The sequence below is a fragment of the Pelophylax lessonae genome (assembly GCF_965119305.1).
Source record: "Pelophylax lessonae genome assembly, chromosome: 3".
Taxonomy (NCBI): domain Eukaryota; kingdom Metazoa; phylum Chordata; class Amphibia; order Anura; family Ranidae; genus Pelophylax; species Pelophylax lessonae.
The window spans coordinates 521,779,084-521,801,123 of NC_138770.1; the positions used below are offsets into that span (position 1 = coordinate 521,779,084).

General features: G+C 39.1%; 1 protein-coding gene across 2 annotated transcripts in view; it reads right to left on the bottom strand.

The window, feature by feature from the left end:
• SYNE1 (spectrin repeat containing nuclear envelope protein 1) overlaps positions 1 to 22,040 on the bottom strand; it is a 645,053-nt gene that overhangs the window by 243,872 nt on the left and 379,141 nt on the right. For both annotated transcript variants that reach the window (XM_082249740.1, XM_082249741.1), the window contains 7 exons: positions 21,879 to 22,025; positions 21,599 to 21,724; positions 16,370 to 16,546; positions 12,904 to 13,169; positions 7,547 to 9,707; positions 4,684 to 5,021; positions 4,258 to 4,402 (listed from right to left, as the gene is read on the bottom strand). In XM_082249740.1, the coding sequence (XP_082105866.1) occupies positions 4,258 to 4,402; positions 4,684 to 5,021; positions 7,547 to 9,707; positions 12,904 to 13,169; positions 16,370 to 16,546; positions 21,599 to 21,724; positions 21,879 to 22,025 (3,360 nt within the window). The remainder of the gene's footprint in view (positions 1 to 4,257; positions 4,403 to 4,683; positions 5,022 to 7,546; positions 9,708 to 12,903; positions 13,170 to 16,369; positions 16,547 to 21,598; positions 21,725 to 21,878; positions 22,026 to 22,040) is intronic.

Here is a 22,040-nt window from a genome sequence, read left to right on the forward strand (position 1 = left end):
TATGAGTGTCACACTCTCTGAAGAAGTCCAACGCGTAAGGGTGTGACTACGTGGCTCTGTCAAGCACCTGGACTGCTGCATCTATCCATCGCTCCGATCCACTGCTGGTCGGTGACTGGGTGAGGACAAGTAATGCATGTCCAGCTGTTTTAAAGGCTTGTCATATATGCTTCAGTTTTAATATATTGTTAGTTGTGATAAGAATCCTGATTATCCCCCTTCCTGGAGTTAAGAGAAATGGTGTGGAGAGAATTGCTGATTCCAGGATCACTGCTTTTATCTTCCTAAGAAGACCCAGTCTGGGTGGTCATTGAGGTCTTGGTTGAATTCAAAGGATATGATGTGCCTTTTACCCATTGATTGTGGTGAAGGACTATTTACATTGTTTATAGGATTTCCCTCACATGGTGCACTTCAGGATCATCCCCTATTAATTGGACTTGTTTATAGAGCATTTACAGAGCATTTATAGACATATTTATTGTTGTACTATAATTTATCCCAATACTGCAAATTCTATTTATTGTGTATTTTATTTTATTTTTGGATTTAATATCATAGGTGTCCTTGGAATATAGTTCACATTCAGATTTACTACGTATATATGATTAATCAGAACCGCCTGGTGGTCTGGGTCCTTTGATCCAATTCACCCTTTTATTTTTAATAAAATGTTTATGCTTACGGTAAAATATGTTTCTTGGAGTCCATTGATGGACACAAAGAGAAAGATTGTAAGTCAACCCCATATGACATTTTCTCTACCCAGCATGCCTCAGGGCTAAAATACAAATGGGTGGGACCTGTATTGGTCAATGGCCTTAAAAAAGATCTTATGCTAAGTACAAAAATCATATTTTATTTCCCATCCGTTGAAGCACACAGGAATTCAGAAACAGTCAGCATATCCTAAAGCAGTCCAGCTGAGGAATGGGCTTACACTTCCAACCCTTGGAAAACAGGAATACCTCTGACCTCTTACCAGGTGAAACATCCATAGCCATAGAATGAGGAGTAGAAACCCTAACCAAACAGCTAAGAACATTCACCTGCATAGGAACAGAAGTGAGAATAGGATCTGGAGGAACTTTCTCAAGAAGCTGTGGATCAGCAATGGAAGGAGGACCTATCTCTAGGTGATCAGGTCCCACAAAGGCCTTGGACTTACTCTGTCTCTGACAGGGGGCACCTGCAGCAGAATTCCAGAATGTTCTGCCTACTGACATTCCATCAAAGGTTTCTTCCTGCAATGCAGGAGGTGAGGAGCAGCTAGGTGCACAAACCTTTCAAATGTGGAGCCTACTGGTTGAGGAGAATGAGATGGTCATGCATTGTTTCTAGGGAAGGCAGTGTGCTCAAGGGTAGCACTTGATCGAAAACCTGGTCACTCATCTTGTCACAGGTAGAACTTCCAAATCTTCCCTGATGTGAAGGTCTTATGACACCTAAGTGATGTCCAACAGTGTCTAGGTCAGTGAGCCAACTCACATTGGGTTTCATTGATGAAGCAGGACCATCTGTTCTAGGGAACTAGACTTAAGCACCAGGTATAGGAACACTCCTGCAAGTGGAGTCCCTCCCCAGAAACCATTCAACCCAAGAGAAAGAGGGGTCATGCCAGGAACGTTTTTCTCCATAAGGATTATCTTGATGTCTCACCTTCGAGTTCAATTACGCAGGAATAGAGAGGGAAGTTGAACAGGAACAAGGGTCAAAGAGAGGGTCGAGGGATTGGGTTTAGTAGGGTATTCCCTTAAAACTCTACAAGACCCTAAGGGGAAATTAGGGAGAATGTCCCTTAAAGTTAAGGAAGGATGCCATAACCCACAGGATGCAGACTTCTTTAGTAAGGGTTTGAGCTGAACTGCCTTGTTCGTTGTTGACCAATTACCAACACTAGACACCCATGATGCCCTATTTGGTCAAAGCTTGCAGTTATTAGATTCTTTAAAAGAGCTCTGACTACATAGGTTCATAAAACTGACTCGCTTCAGGAAAGGAAGTCTAAGTGTTTAAAAATGGGGATGCCAGAAAAAGTCACTACGGTGGACATACAGAAAACCATCACACAGCACTCCACCCAGGGAATGATGTCAGCACGTGGTCCTGCAGCCCTTACCACTAAAAAAGTGGCGATAATGGGAATTTTAAAAAAGGCATCCAGCTGTGCAAATAGTGAGGTGGCTCCCAGGTGTTTTACCCAAATCAGCCTCACTCACTAAGTGAGTCACTAGGTCTTCTGAGGGGCTGTGCTATGGTTTTGGACCTGGAAAGCACTTAGCTGCTAAATATGCTGAAAATATCAGAACACTTTCTGGATTAGTCTTAAATCCTTTTTTCACTATATTGAATAGGTGGCAAATGTGTGCACTTAGGAGCAAAACTGATGCATTCTTTATAGAAATGAGTGGTGACTTCTTCAGTTATGAATGAACAGGGATTGGTATCATTTAGTCACTGTGTTCATTCAGAAAAAAAAGGGGCTGGTGAATGACATATTTATCGGCCCTTTCCCCTGCTCTCCATCCTGAAAATATCCCCTGGAGCAGATTGCAGGAAAAGAGAGGAGTGAAGCTGGCAGTGCTGCAGGGGTACGGGGGCAAACCAGGGGAGCACACAGGAGGATTGATTCCAATTTTTCCCAGCTGCTTGTTGTGGTGCAGTGCATGTTGTCTTCTGCAGATTTGGGAAAAATTGTGGAAAAAGATGGATCAAGTTTGTGGTAGAAAAGGGGAGAAGGCTATCATTTTTTATATTGGCCACATTATTCAGATTTAATGGGAGGGTTTTTTGCCTTCCTCTGGATCAACTATGTGTTGCATAACACAACATCATCTACTAAGACTCAAGTCCTGAACATACAGAAGAAACCATCAATAATTTGTGTCTTGCACCTACATTGTTTCTCTTTTAAAACTCTTATAAAATGGCAAGCTTTGTGCCCTGTGTCAGAAGACACAGTGAAATTCTTCCCTGTAGGTGCCATGTTTTTTAATATAACTGCTAAGCTCTGCTCTGTTTGTATCGAAAATAAAAATTACCTCTAACTCTACTTCATTCTGTAAATGTATTTTCTTGAAGTTGCTATTTCATTGTCCCGAAACCCTAACTATGTAGACTTGAAGCACACTTGAGCTAATTTGTTTAAATGGAGCAGAGGACACACTTATAGCTCTGGCATGCTCTATGAGGGGCTATTATACTGTTATATGGGCCTTTTTATAACTAAACAAATCAGTAATAAATTGAGGGAAATTAATAATTTTCTGATGGAACAAGAAGTGGACTTCAGTCAGCAGAGTCGTCAGTGGAGTTTTTAGTCATCAGTAACAAATACATCACGAAAACCTAGGCTCTAGTTCACTAAGCTATAACACATGTTATTGTCATAATGATTTTTCAGCTATGTGCTTGTAATTTGTCATCTTGTTGGCTCTGTTGCTAAAACATTGACTGTTATGAAAAGTAATAATCATTACCATTTGAGCCTTGTGTGGTCTAGAAAAGAATGCTTGGACACATAGCACTTCCCTAACATATTTTCAATGTGTAGTGTTAATAGGATGAATAAAATTGCCTCAGCCATGCTAGCCTTCACTCCCTTCACTGAGCTCCAAGCATTTTTCAGAGCTTCAATGTACACATCCCTTGCTAGACTCCACCCAACCACCAGATCTATTAAATAGACCTAGTGCTGATCTCTGCTCCCTTAATGAGCTTCTAGCGTCCTAACAGTTTAAATGTGCACGTCCTCTGACAAACATCACCCCTTCTCCTTACCTGCCATTATGGAACAAGCTTCCATATTCCCTAATTTTAAAAAGTGAGAAGAATCTGTCACTGTGGAGCCCCACAAAACAGAGAACTGCACCATGTGTATCTCCCCTCATTGCACCAATGCAGCAACCGCTTCCTGTGTTGGAGGCCCCAATGTTGGTGTTGAAGCTGAAGTCAGTTCAATGGGAGTATGCTGCATACTGGGATTCAGATTTTACTGCCCCCCTTTCCTGGCATCCTAAGGCAGTTGCCTAAGCAGCCTTATGCTGGTGCTGGCCTGGATTTCTCCCTCTTGGAGGAAGTATGCAATTTTAATTTCAAATCAGGATCACTAACTTGGGGTTGCTGGTTATACATTTGGATACTATTTTGAAATATTTGAACCTATTAAAGTCTGCTTTACTGTAAGTGTCTTCTTTTGTTGAAGCTCATCATGAGCTCAGTAACCAAGAAGAAACCAGAAGCACTTATGCCACTTACCTTATGTGACAGAAGCTTTTCCTCAGCTTTGGGACATGAAGCATCTTTAGCCACAGAAAACTTAGACAACTTTTTCTCAGCCTCATTTAAAGACATAATAACCTGGTGTCTTTCCTCTTGATATAAATTCCACTGGACAGTGCATCTAGAATCAACAAATTCACATTATATGTGAGGTGCAAAGCAATATCATGAATCTAATTAACCTTTAAAAAATGTATTAACTTTTTTAAATTGCAGAACATTATTCAGATTTCAACTGTATGTGTGGCCCTTGCCAGGTTTATTACCTCAGTATTGACTGATTTGGGTAAAGCTGCAGTTTATCTCAATTGTCGAAATTTTGCAGTTATGGAGTCATTTTATATTTAAAGTCGTGATTAAAAACAACACCTTAATCACATAAAAGAATAAAAGCTATAATACCTTCTCAGCAAGTCTAACTGAAGTTGAGCTTGCTCTTTGGTTTCTTTTCCTTTCCTTTTCAGGGAAGCTACAGCTTGCTTCAAATAATCTTGTCCAGATTTTTGCACACACACTTCAAGTTCCGATACCAGAGTCCGCAGTTCATCTAAAAGTCCATTGAATTTGCTTTCTGTGCTAAAGAACTCTGTGTAAACTTTAAGACTTTCTTCAGCTACCTCAATATCTACACCATTTTCATTTTGATGGAGTAGCTCCTGTGCTTCTTCAAGCCAGTCAGATGCAGACTGCACTGCTTGGTGGTACCGGTGACTCGCAATGTACATCTTGTCAAGAGTCATCTAAAAACAGAAAAGAAAAAAAAAAAAACCTTAATGGTAATATCATGATGCAGCAAAAAATGTATCAGTTTATCAATGTACTATCCACAATTCTACTTTTATTTGCCTTAATATAGTACAAAAAATAACATAAATATTTAACCACCACAGCTTTTCAGTAATAAATCCCTCCAATCCATCTTTCCTGATATTAGAAAATACATGATCTGTGTGTACAATAAATGAGTGAAATTTTTCCTTAACACATTCCAACTAAAAGTTATTTACATGTCTGTATGAAAATAGAATAGAATAGTTCATATTCCCATAGCACACGTTCCTGGATATAGGCACATCTGTTTTGGGTGCTGCAGCAATCATCAGCTGGACACTGGATATATCACAGATAAGTATACACGTTCACCAGCACACTATGGATCTTGCATAGCAGTCCAAAAAAACTTTTTATGGCAAAAGGATCACATCACATCAGGATAAGTGCAATGTTTCGGATCCACACAGGACCCCTTCATCAGGCATGTGATGACAAAGGGGTCCTGCGTGGCTCCGAAACATTGCACTTATCCTGATGTGATGTGATCCTTTCGCATTATAGGGAGCTGCTGAATTAGGATGCCTTTAGATAATGTAGATGCCAAATAAAGATTAATTTACCATACAGACAAGAAGTATTCTTACAGAAAGGGATGATGTCATTATCTTTATGTGGCTCCTTCATTGTCCAATCAGAGTAGGGGTAGAGGTAGCTAATAAAGTAACACCTTAGTAGCTATTTTCCGTTATAGTCACTCATCAGATGGGTGAGTACTATCAGCATTACTTAAAGAGGGAGGCATCAAACTGCACACATAGAGGAGGCTTAGCTATAAGGGCAAGGTAAGGTTTTTAATAGAGTGTGGAATGTTTAAAAGAAAAGTTCAGGAATTAAAAAAAACAAACATCTGTACTCAGTCTGATGTTGCATCTGTCCCCCGCCGCATCTAAGACTGGAAACTGAGCGATCAAAGACTGCTCCGGTCTCACTCATCAATCAGCAGAGAGCTGGGGACTCTCAGTCACTGGCTCTCTGCACTGCCCCTCCAGCGTTTATTGGAGCACTGGGCTGTGAAAGGGACGCAAGTGGTGTGCTGAGAGGCTAAGCCAGCTTCCGGTCAGGGATATAGGTGAATCCGGACATTAAAGTCAGGATCTATCCAGAGTCTGGACCAGTAGAGTGATGTCAGACGACCGTGGACACACTGTTGGCTGAATATGGGTCACAGGAGTACAGAATTAAGTGCACTCCTGAGACCTACAGGAGAAGAAGGGCCAAAAAAGCTTTGGCCCTACTTCTCCTTTAAAATGTCTCTCAGTTTTTTTCTGTCATCTGTTTCCCACTGGGGAAATTTCCGTTTATTTCCTGTCGTGTAGACAAAACAGGAAAGCAGAGCAGAAACACAAACAGAAGCAACAAATTTACAAATCAACTGTATCCAAAAAAAAAAAATATATGGCAATAATATGACAAGACTTTGCCAGTTTTACATTTGCCATCAATAAAATATTGATTAACCTCCCTGGCGGTATGATTATGTCTGGAATTACATACCAAAAGCGGTACAATTCTTTTCATGGAAATTTGGCGTTATGTATTATAGGCCTATAATTCTTAGTAATTACTGATTTAAACCTGACCAAAACAAGAGTCTAGTAGACATCCCAGATGTGATAAATTTGAAACACAAACGCATGAATTATAATCAAATCAATAATATTATTTTATTATTTAATATATAATATATATAATAAAATTATATTATTGATTAGATTATAATTCATGCATTATATATTATATATAGATATGTGTGTGTGTATATATATATATATATAATATATAACGCATGAATTATAATTGAATCAATAATATAATTATATATATATATATATATATATATATATATATATATATATATATATATATATGTGTGTGTGTGCATATTATATATATATATATATATATATATATATATATATATATATGCATATATATATATATATATATATATATATATATATATATATATACTGGTGTATATATATATATATGCATATATATATATATATATATACACACATATATATATATATATATATATATATATATATATATATATATATATATATACATATATATATATATAATATAATATAAAGTGTGTTTTGTGCAACGTTTTTTTTGTTTTTTTTTTAAATTTCCCTCCCTAGTTCCGCTCCCATGCAGCATTGCTGCTGCAGGGAACGGAACTAGGAAGTGATCGTACCGACGGAGGACGGAGGAGCAGCGGGACTCTCGGCTGGCGGTCGCAGCAATGAGAGCTCATCGCTGGATCGCCAGGATAAGGTAAGAGAACACCGCTGCGCTCTCTGCAATCCACCCCGAGCGTGACTCGGGGTTACCGCTCCTGCAATGAAAAATCAACCCCGAGTCACGCTCAGGATTACCGCTAAGGTGGTTAAAAGAATTAACGATAAATATAAGCACGAACCTGCTTTCCAATGATTCCTTCATTAATTTCCCTTTCAAGCTCAGACAGCTCAGCCATACAGTTTTCTAGATCAGCTGGAACAAACTCCTTTGCCTTGAGATACTTCTGTTTTTCTCTGAGACATAGTGCATTTATTATTCTTAAACTTGACTCAAATTCCTCTTGTTGAATTTGTAACTTTCTGATTTCTTCTTGGATGTTTTCAAGTTTCCCATCCAATAGCACGGGTTCATTTAGCTCCACCTTCATTTGTCTTAGCCACTCTAAAATACGACAGATCTCAGTATGAAAGTCTATACTCTGTATAAATCTGTTTTCACTTTCTCCCATTCTCTCCTTCACTAGCGAGTTCCATAACTTTAACTTCTCACGCCACTGTTGTACTTGCATTTCGGCAGATTCACATGCTGAAACTTCAAGCATTGAGGCCATTTCCTCTAACTGTTCTGTAATGCGCCTAAGAAGAGTTCCGGCATTCTGTAGGTTGGCTGCCAATGTACGGTAAATTTTCAGCTTATCTTCAGCTGGAAGCGTCTCCACATTAACTTGTTCTAGCTCCCTACTTATTGCTTCAAACTTTATATTCAGCTTGGAACAAAGGTCTTCATACTTTCTATAGGCATGTGTTGTGTCTGCCAATTGGCTAACTTTCTGCTCTATCATTCTTTTTAACTTATGATACTGACTTACAACTTGCAGCATTTCTTCAGGAAGCCATGGTTGTCCGGTGCTACGGAAAATTTCTTTCTTCTGATTGAGTTCATTAACTGCTGTGCCAAGAGTCACAACTTCATTTAAAAGAGAAGAATAGTCTTGCTGAAGTGCCAATGCTTCTTCAGCTAAAAGATTGGAAGGAATTTTATTCATGAGTAGAAAATGGTCTTCCAATTCTTTTAAAGCTTTGCTTGTCAAATCAATTAGGGAAACGTATTCTTTACGCATAAAGATTGCTTCCTGGACCTTACCAAGCTTTTCTCTGGCTAATTTGACAACATAATTACACTGCTGTGGCAAAAAATGCAGTTTCTCATCTAGGTAGGAATGATCAACCTCATTCAGTGATGGGAGAATCTCCTGGCCATTTTGTTGTAAAGAAAGTAAAAGATTTTCATACTCTGGTGCCTGTTCGAGTATTTGTTGGTATTTGGACAGCTGTGAGTAAAGCTCAGAATCGTCATTCATTAAATTGATTTCAGGAAATGTAAGAACATCTGCCTGCTTAATCCAGTGACAAGCCTTATCTAAATCCTCCTTAAAATGTTTTCTTGAAACTAGGCTCTTTTCAAGTTCGATAAGCCTTTGTCCACATTTTTGCAACACACTGTCAAAGATATTTTGAAGCTCTTGTAATTTTCCTAAAACTTCAGTCTTCTCTTGCTCCGTGGCCTCCTTCATCAATTCCCTGCCCTGGTTCCACAGGCAGTTAATATCAACTTGATAAGCCTTCAAGCCAGCTTGTGCATTTTTGCAAGTTCTGATTTGCTTGCTTACATCATCAGGATGGAGACATATATATTCTTGAAACATAACTTTCTTTTCATGCTGCTGAATTTGGTTCATAGCCTGATAAGCTGCCATTAAAAACTGGGCTCTTTCAGACAAAGCCTTGTTCAAATGTCGCTTACGCTGGTTGACCAAGTCACTGAGACAGTCTACATGTTTCTGCGAATCTGCTAGAGCCTTCTGAAGCTGTTGCCTTTCGTTCAGTCCTAAATTGCCCATAATTTTATCAGCATCTTTTATCAGGTTTTTCAGCAACAGTTGTTTGGTCTCTACTTCACTGCAGATAGTCAGGTGCTCCATGAGCAAGTTCTGAGCAAGTTCAGGTGGTGGACTTTGTTTTAAAGCCTCTGAGATGCCAGGCTGTTGATCCTCAGCCCACTCAGTTAAATCTTGAAGGTTGGAATGGACTAAGCCTAACTTTTCCAAAGTTGTAGCACAGGTCTGGATTTTATTTTTCACTAGATCTTCAAGCTGAATCCAGCGCTGCTCAAAGTGATTGGTTTGCTCCTTCACTAATTCTTTGTCATCTGCATTCAGATGTTCAGTTACTTTTTGCTTTTGTTCTTTGAGGTCTTCAAGTGCAAACCTTCTCTCTTGAAGAATACTGGCCAGTGTTTTCAGGGCTTCAAGATGAGCAGCTGTACTCTCAGTATCAGACCTGTTAAAAAAAAAAAATCAGAAATATAACTATAACTATCAGGGGATGTCTTATGTACAAAAATCTACATTTATTCAAATACAGTCCTGTCATCTTCTATTGAAAAAAAAAATCCTGATCTTTTAAGGCATGAGTGCTTGTGCTGTGTCATTTACCCCTCTCTATGTTCTAAAAACCTGGAATAAAACAATAAAATGTTTTTTAAAATGTCCCTGTGTCCCCTGACTTCTCTCCTCCTCTCCCTCTGTCAGCTCAGGATTCATCATTATGACATCTTCAATCCCAAAAATAAACCTTAGTTAAGGTCATTGTAAAAATATGTAACCCGTTTGGAAAAAGATGATATAATGTCCACTGTGTCTCTCTGTTTGCAACTTTATTGTTGAAAATACCTTATTTACATTCTCAGATCCAAGCACTGCAGAGGGAGAAGCCGCTGACGTCAGCCGGAAGGAGAGGAGAAGAGCGCCCAACGGCGCTGTAAATAAGGTATTTTCAACAATAAAGTTACAAAAGGAGACACACTGGACACTATATAATCTTTTTATAAAACAGATTACATAATTTTACTAGGGATTATTTTCAGGGTAGGGCTTATGTTGCAGCTGTCCCTTAAAATCGCGCTAGGTCTCAGGGCAGGGCTTATTTTTGTGTAAAAACGGTATATATATGCAGTTTAGAGGTAAATTGTTTTATTCTGCCATTACTACTCTTTTATAGAGAGCCCAGTGGTTTGGCTGTTAAAATAAACTATTTCTAAGTAAAGTAATTTTTTCTCCTCTTTCTGTAAATGCTATTTTCCTTGCTGATGTTTTCCCCCTCTGCTTCTATACTTTGGGGTTGATTTACTAAAACTGGAGAGTGCAAAGTCTGGTGCAGCTCTGCTGAGAAACCAAGCAGCTTCCTCGTTTTTTTGCCAAAGCTTAATTGAACAAGCTGAAGTTAGAAGCTGATTGGCAAAAAGTGCTGATTTTGCACTCTACGGTTTTAGTAAATCGACTCCTTTGTGTCCTATACCTAGAACAAGTATACAAATAAAGATAACTTTAGTTTCACTTTATAGATATGCATACCTTTTCCAGGTCAGTGACTAATATGGCTAGATTCAGATCTATGCATATATGGTTGATGTGTTTTTGCAATGCATTTTCTGGCACGCTTTGCATTTTTTTTTTCATGTGTATTGATACATTTTTAATTTGTTTTTGTTTTGGCCAACTGCAAGCTATGTGTTGCTATAAGGAGGGTTGATGTTGCTAGGAGGAAGTGGCTGCTGTCATGCAGGAAAACACAGCAAAAATGTGGTAAAAATGCACGTATATCTGTTTTAATGCAATTCCTTTGACGTCTATGGAGCCAAAAATGCACCATGGTGCATGTAAAAAAGTCCCTGCACCTTCCCAAAAACACATTGCAGGAAACTGTATAGATGTAAAAGGGACTCATAGGAAATAAGGTTCAATGGATTGAAGTGTGTTTCTGCAGATCTGCAAATGCAAATAACACATAGATGTGAACCTATTCCTAAGTCTGGTACACACTTTTCTTTTTTTTTTTTCGTTCAACCCAGCAGGCTGAAGGACAAAAAAACTGAACAGCTTGGGAGGAGCTGCTGTACTAACAATCCGATGTCCTATGTTAGTAAAGTGATCTCCCCCGCTGAGATATTGTGTTCTGATGGGGGACTGCCTCCCATCAGAGCACTGATCAAATGCCGATCGGTAGACCGGCCACAATAAACATGAGCCGAATGTTGGCTGGTTTCTATTGAACTGGCCGCCCAACATTCGGCCCATGTATACTAGGCTTCAGGTAGAACTATAGGCAAAACTTTTTACAAATTTAGTATAGAGTAAGGGAGGGTTATTATAACCCCTGTCTTTATTTTTTTATTTTGTGGCCATCTGTGTCCCTTTGGAGAGACCCCCCTTCATTTCCTATCCCATAGCCAAATCAAAAAGTGAGAGGAATCCCTCCAAAGTGAGGGAATCCTTTGTTGCCACCAGGGTCAATGTCCCCACTGGAATATTTTCCCTCTATTCTTGATCTAGTGACAGCTTAAAGTTGGGATTTTCTTTCACTTTTACTCTCAGTGAAAAAGGGAGTGAATTTCCCTAATGGGGCCACAGACAGCAATTAAAACCATTCAGATGTTCTAATCCCTCTCTATCCAAAACGAAACTGTGTTCATGTTACTTCCTCTCACTGCCTTGCAAAGACAATGTTGTCACCAAGACAGCAACTAAGGGGACATTTTCCCAACAGGATCACCAAGGGTGGCCATACATTATACATTTTTCTTGTAAAATGTTCCTTTATATTTACCAAAACCATATAAGAGGGCAAACCTAAACACATTCAATTTGTATGCAATCAGGCAGGTCCTTGCACTGCAAAGTTGAAGGTAAATCTAAAGGAAATTCAATAAAAACATTGTATAATGTATGGCCAGCTTAATGCCAATAAATACCTGACAAAAGCTTCATCTACTCTGTCCAAAACAAAATAAAATTGAACTTGAGATCTGCTTTGAAGTTACTCTGTCAGCACAAGTTCCCTTGTATCCAAAAGCATAGCTGTAAAAAAAAAAAAAAAAAGGGGGAAAATACTTACCTTCCCAGGAGTCGTTTCCTAAAAAAGCAACGCCCATTACGGCTCCACTGGCGCTGCAAATTCCATGTGTTTGGAACATATGCTCCCCTGCCATATGCTGTGGTTCCTCCCACTAGCTTGTACATCACTATAGAAAGTACAAGCTGATGAATGTAACTACTATGTGCATTGGGGGAATCAGGAATTTGACCCATTTCAAATGGTTAAGTACATCAGTGGCTGGGGAGCAGCAAAGCTGTGGCATTTCAAGATACAGGCCACATATAGATAAATATATTCCCTCTTCTTTTAGTAGTCATGCTTTTAGATACAAGCGATTCAGTGCTGACAGAAAGCTAAAGAAAAAGTGTGCTTCTTAACATAACAATTATTTTCTTATAAGTCCAAGAAGAAGAAATGTGATTTGACAACAATCCCACAAATAGCCCAGCCTGCTTTGCTCAGGTTTTATAAATCAACCTTCAACAGCTGTACGTTAACATTACAACACATTTTACATAAAGCTGTGAGGAAAATGCAATAGTGATGTTGCTTAAGATACATTTTTGCAAAGAAAATAAAAGAAACATCATTCATAAATTACCTGGCTAAATTATCCCATTCGGTGGTGAGCTTTTCCAGAAAAGCATCCACCAAACTGAGACGATCATGATAATCACGTGTTCTCTGCAAGTCCTCCTCCCTCTGCTGAAGTAGATTGTTCATTTGAAAGCAGAAGTCCAACCACCGGTTACTTAGGTGCCCAATGTCTGCATGCTCTGGAGACTCCTGTCCATTGGTAAGCTGGTTTACTTTTTCTGTAAAGCTGGTAATCTTATCTTGCTGAGACTGAAGCTTCTGACTGAATCCCTAGCACACAGAGAAAATAAGATGAGATGGAAAAGTAGGAAAGGTTTTAAGCACAGTCCTAAATTTTCTAAACAAAAAATGTAATGCAGATATTTTTATAAATTAAATTAAAGATTTTGAGAAAAATGTTATTAGTAATGGTCACTGAAGCTGCGATATTTTACTTGTGAATTAAGTTGCTTCAGTGCATTCATTTTTGCTTTAACTAGAAAGCATAGGAAGCATACCTTGTATTGTCAGACTCCTTCTGATAGGTGGTGGGCTCAGGTCCAGTCCGATTAAATCTCATATAATCCTACACACAAAAGACCCTCTCCCTCCCTACTGCATCTTCTATGTCCCCCTGGGAGACAATTTTTGCACCACTGGAGCAGAACTGTTCTGTTTTGATATAAACCAGTCCTGAAGAAGCACGCTGCAAAACGCGTAGACCCGTTGATCAGACACAATTCTGTAACAGTTAAGTATTATTCCACAGGCCAAACCATTCATTCTAACGAACACATTTTGGCTTGGAATTGTTTTGGATATTGCTTTTAGCTGTTTGTTTTTTCCTTCGTTGTATATTCTCATTGAGTGAGGGTTGTTTCTTTTTTCCGTCACTTTTTTAACCTATTTTCTATGTAATAAAAATGTATAATTTTTAAGCAATTGTGAGTCGCTTTGGTTCATTCTATCAAGTGCCTTTGAAAGACCACGTTTTTTGCGGAATTATGGTTTGGTCTCTCCAACCATACATTCCCCAATTTTTTCCTCATTGTTGCTTTAAGTTGTTCGCTAGCTTACATACTGCAAGAGCCGTTCTAAAGGCAGGACATTTACCCTAATGAATTCCTTGCATTAAGGTAAAAAAAACGTCCCAGTGATATTATGATATTATGGCCCCCTCATTTCCCTAAATACTTACCTATCTCCTATCTCCATCCAGTGCTGTGCTCGAGTGCCGCAGCACTGCTCTCTTCACAGGACTTAGTGAAAGCAGTGGGAGCCATTGGCTTCAGCTGCTGTCAATCAAATCCTGTTAGGAGGAAGAGGGGGATGAGGCAGAGACGCTCTGTATGTGGCAATAGACACACAACAGCCCAGCTCAAGAACAAGCCTGAAGGTGTGCCCCCTTAGGAAGCAGCTTTCTATGGTGGCACACGAAGAAGAGGAGGAGCCAAGAATGTCCGTGTGAAACCTGAGAAGAGGAGATTCGAGCTGCTCTGTGCAATACCATTGCACAGAGCAGGCAAGTATAATGTGTAACATTTTAATTAATAAAATGAAAGCTTTACAATCACTTCAAAGATCCTGAAATATTTTGCATACCTTGCAATTTTCAAGAATTGTCCATAGGTTGTGTGTGCATTATTCTGTATAACTGTCTTTGCAGGATACACAGAACTCAGCTCACTTAGTGCTGAAAGTATCGCCTAGAATCTATTAGTTCACAGCAGAATAGCACAAAACATTCAACACATTTCAGAAGCCCAACAAACCCCAATCCCCCCCCCCCCTTCTCCAGGGAAAGTGTCAAAAAACATTTTTCTGATACAAAGATTGCAGGTTTTTTGTAACTTTTATACAATAAATATTCCTTGTGAGTTTGCCATCATACAGTCCTACCAATTACAATACCAGAGGTACACTTTTATTTGCTTTTGCCACTTTCCCTGAAGAAGGCATTTGGGACTCTCAAACCTTTGTTTGGCACTCTCATTAGGCTGTATATAAATAGATTCTCAGCTATGTTTGCCCCCTTTTTTTAAGGATGCTCCTGTTGCGTGAATAGCAGCCACATTGGAGCCATTGTGTGCTGTTATAATCTGACTGATTAGTTTCCAGCACCTCGTCTTAACCTGTGTTTACTAACAGAAACTGGGGGAAAATGTTCTAATTTTTGGCTATAAATATACTTTCCTATGTTTTGTTTACCCAGTATCATTCACTTAGGCTGACTCATAAAAACAGGAAAGAAGATGGTTACCTGAGTCAACCATTCAGAATTCCTATTTCATTTTTCCATACAATGACAGGTGAGAGACCCAGCTGGTTGCTGTTGGCAACACCTCTACTTCGAGGCTCTTTCCTTGAGTCTTGCCATGGAACAGCCCCACTATTTATTTGCAATCACATCTACAAATGCCATCGTATGTAGAAGGTACCTTCTCAAATTTTCTACTATTTACAAATAAAATACATTTTGACTTCCCTGTAAATTCCATATTTTGGATTGCAGTACCGGACACAGGCTGAGTATTCCCATTATCTGAAGGTAGTAGCCTATAACCCAGGGTCTATGAATACTCAAGTGAATATAAATTACACTCGCGACAAGTAAAATATATAAATAATGTGAATACCTAATTCGAATAGCAGCTGTTTCAAACCATTATGGTTATACATTTTCCAAGATAATCACAAATTCATGCAATCAACAGCGCATATTCCACGGCAATGTGTATATATATATATATATATATATATATATATATATAAATTAAATTTTAAAGTGCTCCGTGCAGTAATGAAAATAAATAAATATGTGACACAAAAATTATTATAAAAACCAGTGCAATGCTAATGCTAATCTTAGCAATATGATCAACAGTGATATATTCAAAAAAACTCCATCAGATCTCATACAATAATATAAATTGAATTAGTAAAGGTGCTATGCTTTTGAAGTGCTCAGTGCAATGGTGACAGTACGTGGGTATATATATAAAAAAAACGTTTTCCTTTCTATTTCTTGTCACAGCAAAATGTCCCTATAGAAAGTCCAGCATAAAGTTATCATGCTCAGTCCTTATTATACCTTCTGAAAATCTTGTAAAATGCAAACGTGCAAAGTGCAATCTTGTGCAAGCATTAACAGTGACGGTGACACCCTCCGTGCTTGGGAGAAATAGTATGGCAGAATTGCACACTCCCCAGAAGATGTTGACCCCTCTTACCATATGGCAGGTAGGTAGGTGTCCAAATGGGCTTACACATTGACTTGGAATATGCGCTGTTGATCGCATGAATTTGTGATTATCTTGGAAAATAATTCAATGAATACTCCGCCTGCACTGTACAATTAATTAAGAGACTTTATTTCTCTTCTGTCAGATCTTAGAAAGCACATATAAAGCACATATACCCTAAGCTGAAAAGTCTTTATTTCCACAACATAACATAGAAACATAAACAAAGAAGGCAAAAGCTCCCAGTACCTTAAGCTGTGATACCATGTTCTGTGCCAGTTTAATCTCCAGCTCTGCTTGTCTTCTCTTCATGTTCTGAATCTGCTGACCCGCCTCCTGGAAATATGCTTGAAGTTCCGCCTTTAGATGTTTAACTTCTTCCCAGCCGTTCGCCAGATCCTGAGACACCATCATTCTCTGTTCAATCTGGAAAATGAAATATTGTCAACAATGCCTTTGTCATTTTGATTTCTAATTTATAGCTTTCTTTTACAAATCACCTAATTCATATAGTATCAAACTATACAGTAGATATTGTGCAGACTCTCCAATTAGGGTATTTAAGCAATGTTTTATTGTTTAATTTATTTCTGGTAGTATTCATATTATCCTCTGGCAAAGATAACAGCTTAGTCCAAAGTTGGCCTTGCATGTTCCAATCTTATTCTGTAAATGTGCCTTTACCAAATTACCAAAACTTTGCGATGTAAGGGCATCCTTGTCACAGTTGAATCATTTCTCCTCGTTTCCTTTATTTCTATTTTTTTACAGTTCTACAGATAACTGTAAAATTTCCCATCACTTTCTGTCCAAGTGATCATGGTCATACGACTAAACAAGGGGGAGTCTTCCCAGCAAGGACAGGAATGTAATAAAACCTTACAGAGGTTCTAACCCTTAGAGCCGGTTCACACTACCGTGACCAGAAAGTCGCCCCATAAAGGAGCGACTTTTTAGCGTGACTTTGAAGAGACTTGTTTAGAGACTTGTGCACTACTTTGAAGAGACTTAAATGATAGGCGACTTTGTCTGTGGGGAATGCCTGTCTAATATTTTTCTTCTTCCTGGAAAGTCTGATAACAAGTCGCTTGAAAATAGATAAGGATCCGACTTAGAGGCGACTCCCATTGAAGTCTATGTGCACAAGTCGGATAGAGGTCGCCTTGAAGTAGTACAGGAACCTTTTCTGAAGTCGGAGTGACTTCAGTAGTGCATATTAAGACGGCTCTCATTCATTTACATTGAATTTGTGATGACAAGAGACTTGGGGCAACTTGAGGGCACACAAGTCTTGTCCCAAGTCGGAGTAGTGTGAACCGGCTCTTACCCCTATTCTTTCCAAAAGTAAAAAAATGGGGGTTTTGGATACACTTTAAGCAATCCATTCAGTAAGTATCTAGTCAGGTAGTCCCATGCACAACATAATTGTTGGCAGATCCAAAGTGTTTGTACAGTCAGGTTTAAACATGTAAGATCAGTTTAAAGTGCATGCCCAGCCAAAAATAGTTTCCTTTGGTATACAGTGGGGAAGAGTTTGTATTGCTATCTGAGGATCTGTTTGAGAAATTTACCCTCACTTACTGTCCTTCTGACATTTTATCAGACAGAAAGTGAGGCTACATACAGTTCACACAGCCACTGCAAAAGTGAGTGAAGTTAAATGAAACATGAAGATCAGCTTTAAGGATTCTCAAGACACACTTTCCCTTCATCAGAGCTAAAGGACAAATACAAACACAAAGATGTAAAAATATGGAAACTAAATAAGAAATTTATGGGACTATGTATTCCGTATTAGGCACTATGTATAAGTGGATATTGATCTACTTGCATTTGACTCTTGCCCAGCCTGTCAGCCAGGCATTCATTGTGATGATTTTCCAAGAAATTGGAGTGAAAGACTTCCCTAACTCCAAAGCTGGATATCTCAGATGCCAGGCCAAAGATAACCTAGTCGTGGAGAACGGCAAATCTGTCTGTCCACAGACTGAACAGACTTGTGCTATGATGATAGAATGTTGAGTTGTAGAGGTTTGTATTGAAACTGGGTGATTTTTGACTGCATCGAAGGAGGCTACCATCTGTTCCAGAACTCTCACGCAGAAGCAAAGAGTCAGGTGATTCCTGGACTGAGCAGTTTGGATCTGAAAGCGAAGATTTCAGTGTTTTTCTTGTGAAAGAAAAGCTCTGACTAGTGTGGGCTCTAGGATCAAACCCAGATATTCCAAGCAATGAGTCAGCCCCAGTGCAGACCTCTGAAGGTTCAGGATAAAATCAAATGTTATTAAGGTCTGAACTGTCTGCAGCATGTTGTCAGCCAAGACTTGTGTACATTGTTCCTTCAACAGAAATTTGCCAAGATACCCCACAATGGGGATACCCTGGGAGCATAGCAAAGCCAGAACAGGACCACCACCTTGGGTAATACCAAGGTGCATAAGCTAAGCCAAATGGGCCACAAACTGGATGAGCTAGGGACCCATTGTGAAGCAAAGGAATTCATGATGTGCTAGAAAAATAAGGAATTTAGGTAGGCATACTTTTTGTCCACAGAGAATAAAAAGTCTCCTTGCTGCAGGAAGACTATGATCTACCATCTATCTAGCGACTTCCAGGTTAAATTTCTGGGCTGCATGAAAACATTTTGGGCCTTTAGATCCAAGATAGAGCACATATCCCTATTTGGTATTTGAACTTAAAAAAAAGGTTCTCTGAAACCTCTGAAATCCTCTCTATCCAGGTGGTAATAAGGGCTAACAGATATCTCCCCACTTAGGAAAGTGGGAGCATCTCTTCATTCTAAAGAGGACTTTTCTGCAGGTCTGGTGAATTTAGGAGCCCATGGTTTGCAATGAAACAGTGAGCATAAACAGTGGCCAGAAGGTGCTACCTTACACTGAATGGCAGTAACAAGAGTGCAGAGTCTGAGTGTGACACTCCAACTAGTGACATAGCACTAAGTCTCTTTCAGTGTTACAGCTCTTTTCGTGCAAAATTAGCTGAAAGTTAGGCATAATAATGGTGCCCAATGGCTCTAATAAATGAAGTAGCTCCTGGTGATGAGCCCATATAAATGCCTGCTTGGCCTGCCCATAAATTAGTACATCAGAGACAGGGTCATACCAGGAGGCTGTGCCATGGCTCTGGACCTAGAAAGTGATCTGCCGCTAACATAGTACACAAAGGTCTGGAAAGTGCCTTAATGCAGAACCAAGTGCCCAGAATTCACATTCCAGGCTAGTCCCGTAATCATCGAGTCCAGTGGGGTCTGGGTACTGTCTCCAATTTACTGATCCAGATAGCTGCAGAAAATGGCCAGCTCAAGTAGCTTGAAGAAGAAGTCTTCTTTGAAGAAAAAAAAAATAATCTTCAGAGTGTTGAAAACACTTAAACTTTCTCAGTAGTGACAAGAAGGCCATCTAGGAAATCTAAGGCACGCTGGGAGTAGGTTATACCAGGTTGGTCACTTTGTTTGTTTGCCAGTGTCCAGATCCAGATCCTCCTGTAGGTGGCAGTATACCCCAAACGTCTCTGAACCCTGTGTCCCTCAATGAACAAGAAAGAAAAAATATTTTCTTTAGCACAATAGGGAAAAGCTATATCCAATTTCTATTTCTCTGTTTCCCTTTGGACAATATTTCCTCATTTCCTTTCTGGTGAAATCATTATCAACAGCACAGGAAGTGAAGGTAAATCTCTCTAACACAGCAGTACAACAGTTGTAGCAGTACAAACCCAACAGTAGTTCTAATCTTTCTCCAATCCATCTAAAACTAGAAAACATGTTTTTGACATGATATACAATTTAACTTTACAGTCAAACAATCACACTCGGCATATTCAATTAGCATGACACTCAATCATTTGGACCATTTAGAACAAGCTAAAAAGGTGATTCACTTTTTCTTAACCGAAGAGGGTGATCAATGACACCATTTATTTTCAGCCCTAATATCAGCAATATCAGGAGATCACCCTGACCACCACAAGCAGATTTTGGCCAATTAGCTTTGTTTCTAACATTTTCAATAATGTATTGCCTGTTAGAAGGATGCAAACTCAATCCTGATGATCTTGTGAACCCTTTGAGAAAACATTTTGTTTTAGCCAGGAGCCAATAATCTTAGCAGTATGTATTTAGTATACAAGACAAAAGTCTATGAATACACAAACTAAATGCATATACCATTGTGTTAGAAGAATTATATAAAGGGCAGTGCAGTGCTCCACACTAACACACTGTGATTGTCGTCTTTTCTAAGTAATTAAATCCCCCGTGGCATCAATACAAGACATAGTGGGCTTTCTTTAGGAAAGTGTCTGACATAACTGTCTGCATTATTCTATAGCAATCAACCAAATGGAAACCTGCAATGGGTAATGACAGCAGTAGAAAGTATAAATATGTGTTTGTCATGGGGTAACAGACAGTTCTTACGTGAAGCACTTAGAGGTGGCCCATAGTTATTCCTTGGAGATAGAGCAAAGAAAAGTTTTCATTCAAGAAACATGTGATCTTCATAGTGCTGTCAGTTTACTAACATTTAGACAGCAGCTAGTTGTTACTAGGCAAACACAATTTTTTCTATTATAGCCCTGAAGACGTCAGTGTGCTGATGAAACACGTAAGTGGAATGCACGTCGTGACGTCATGTGGATAGAGTGGAACGCAAGCCAGAATCACTGCCACCCACTACAGCTTCTGCTCGTGACCAGTCACATACACGGTTTTTAAATATTTCTGTTATCAATGCAGGCTGTTTTTAACCCATGGATGGGTAATAAAGGTTTTATACATACTACGCTATCCGGAGTTTCTCTTCCCTTTGTCTTTCACCCGCGCTGTGAGTGAGGAAGGTGGGACAGATCACCGTACCTGAGTGGAGTGACTACACGGGAGATTCAACACCAATCTTGGTCAGGGTGACCACCTAAGCGCCATATGGTCTTGATGCTATACAGTAGTCAAGACCAACAACATCTGGTGAGTGACCCATCAATAGCCACCTTTGGAAATTGGTCGGTGAAGTCTAGACACCACATGGCTGACGAGGAATATTGTTTCTAGCACCTGCACTTTAATTTTGCACAAGAACTTTATTATCTTGCACATGAACTTTATCAAAAAAATTATTTTGGACTTTTTATCATTGTCACAAATCACTTATCACCATTATTTATTTATTTGTTACATTGCTATTATAACTATAAGACAGAGCACTATTACTGTCACCTTTCATGCAATCATACACTTTATATGAACTTATGGAATTATTGCATTCATTGAGGATTTATATATTATAGGCAAGCGCTGTAGGTAGCCCCTATACATAGTGACTAATTATTCATATCACTTATTTTGTTGTCCTCAGCTGCTGCATTTTCACATATTCACATAGAGAATCACTGTTTAGTTTATAAGTTCTTCTTGTGGCGCAAGGGATCGACCATAGGTATATTTATTGACACAGTTCTTACTGTTTGCTTTGTTTGCTGAACGTTGATTGCTACATTCTTCACGGCACCATCAGACAAGTCACAAGCAGTACATAAGAGATCCAAGTACGTGTTGGCCTGCTCCTGTAGAGTCCTGAAATGCTTCGCCTGGATGGACACACATAATGCCATGATAAATTACTACTTTTAAAATTCACAATATTTCATTACAGCAATTAATGTTAGTACTGATGGTAGATAGCTTAGCTACGAAAATTAAAATGAAATGCTGCTCAAAATTGATTCTGACTTCTTAACTAACCTGCTTCATTGCTTCTGCCAGGCTGAGAGGAGCTTTGGTGCCAGGTTCTATGTCTTTCTGCACGGAGGCCAGCCAGGCCTGGCACTGCAATACTGTGTCTTGGTGACTGACATGCTTCTGGAGTTCATTTTCCAAACTTAAATAAACCTGCGGTTAAACATG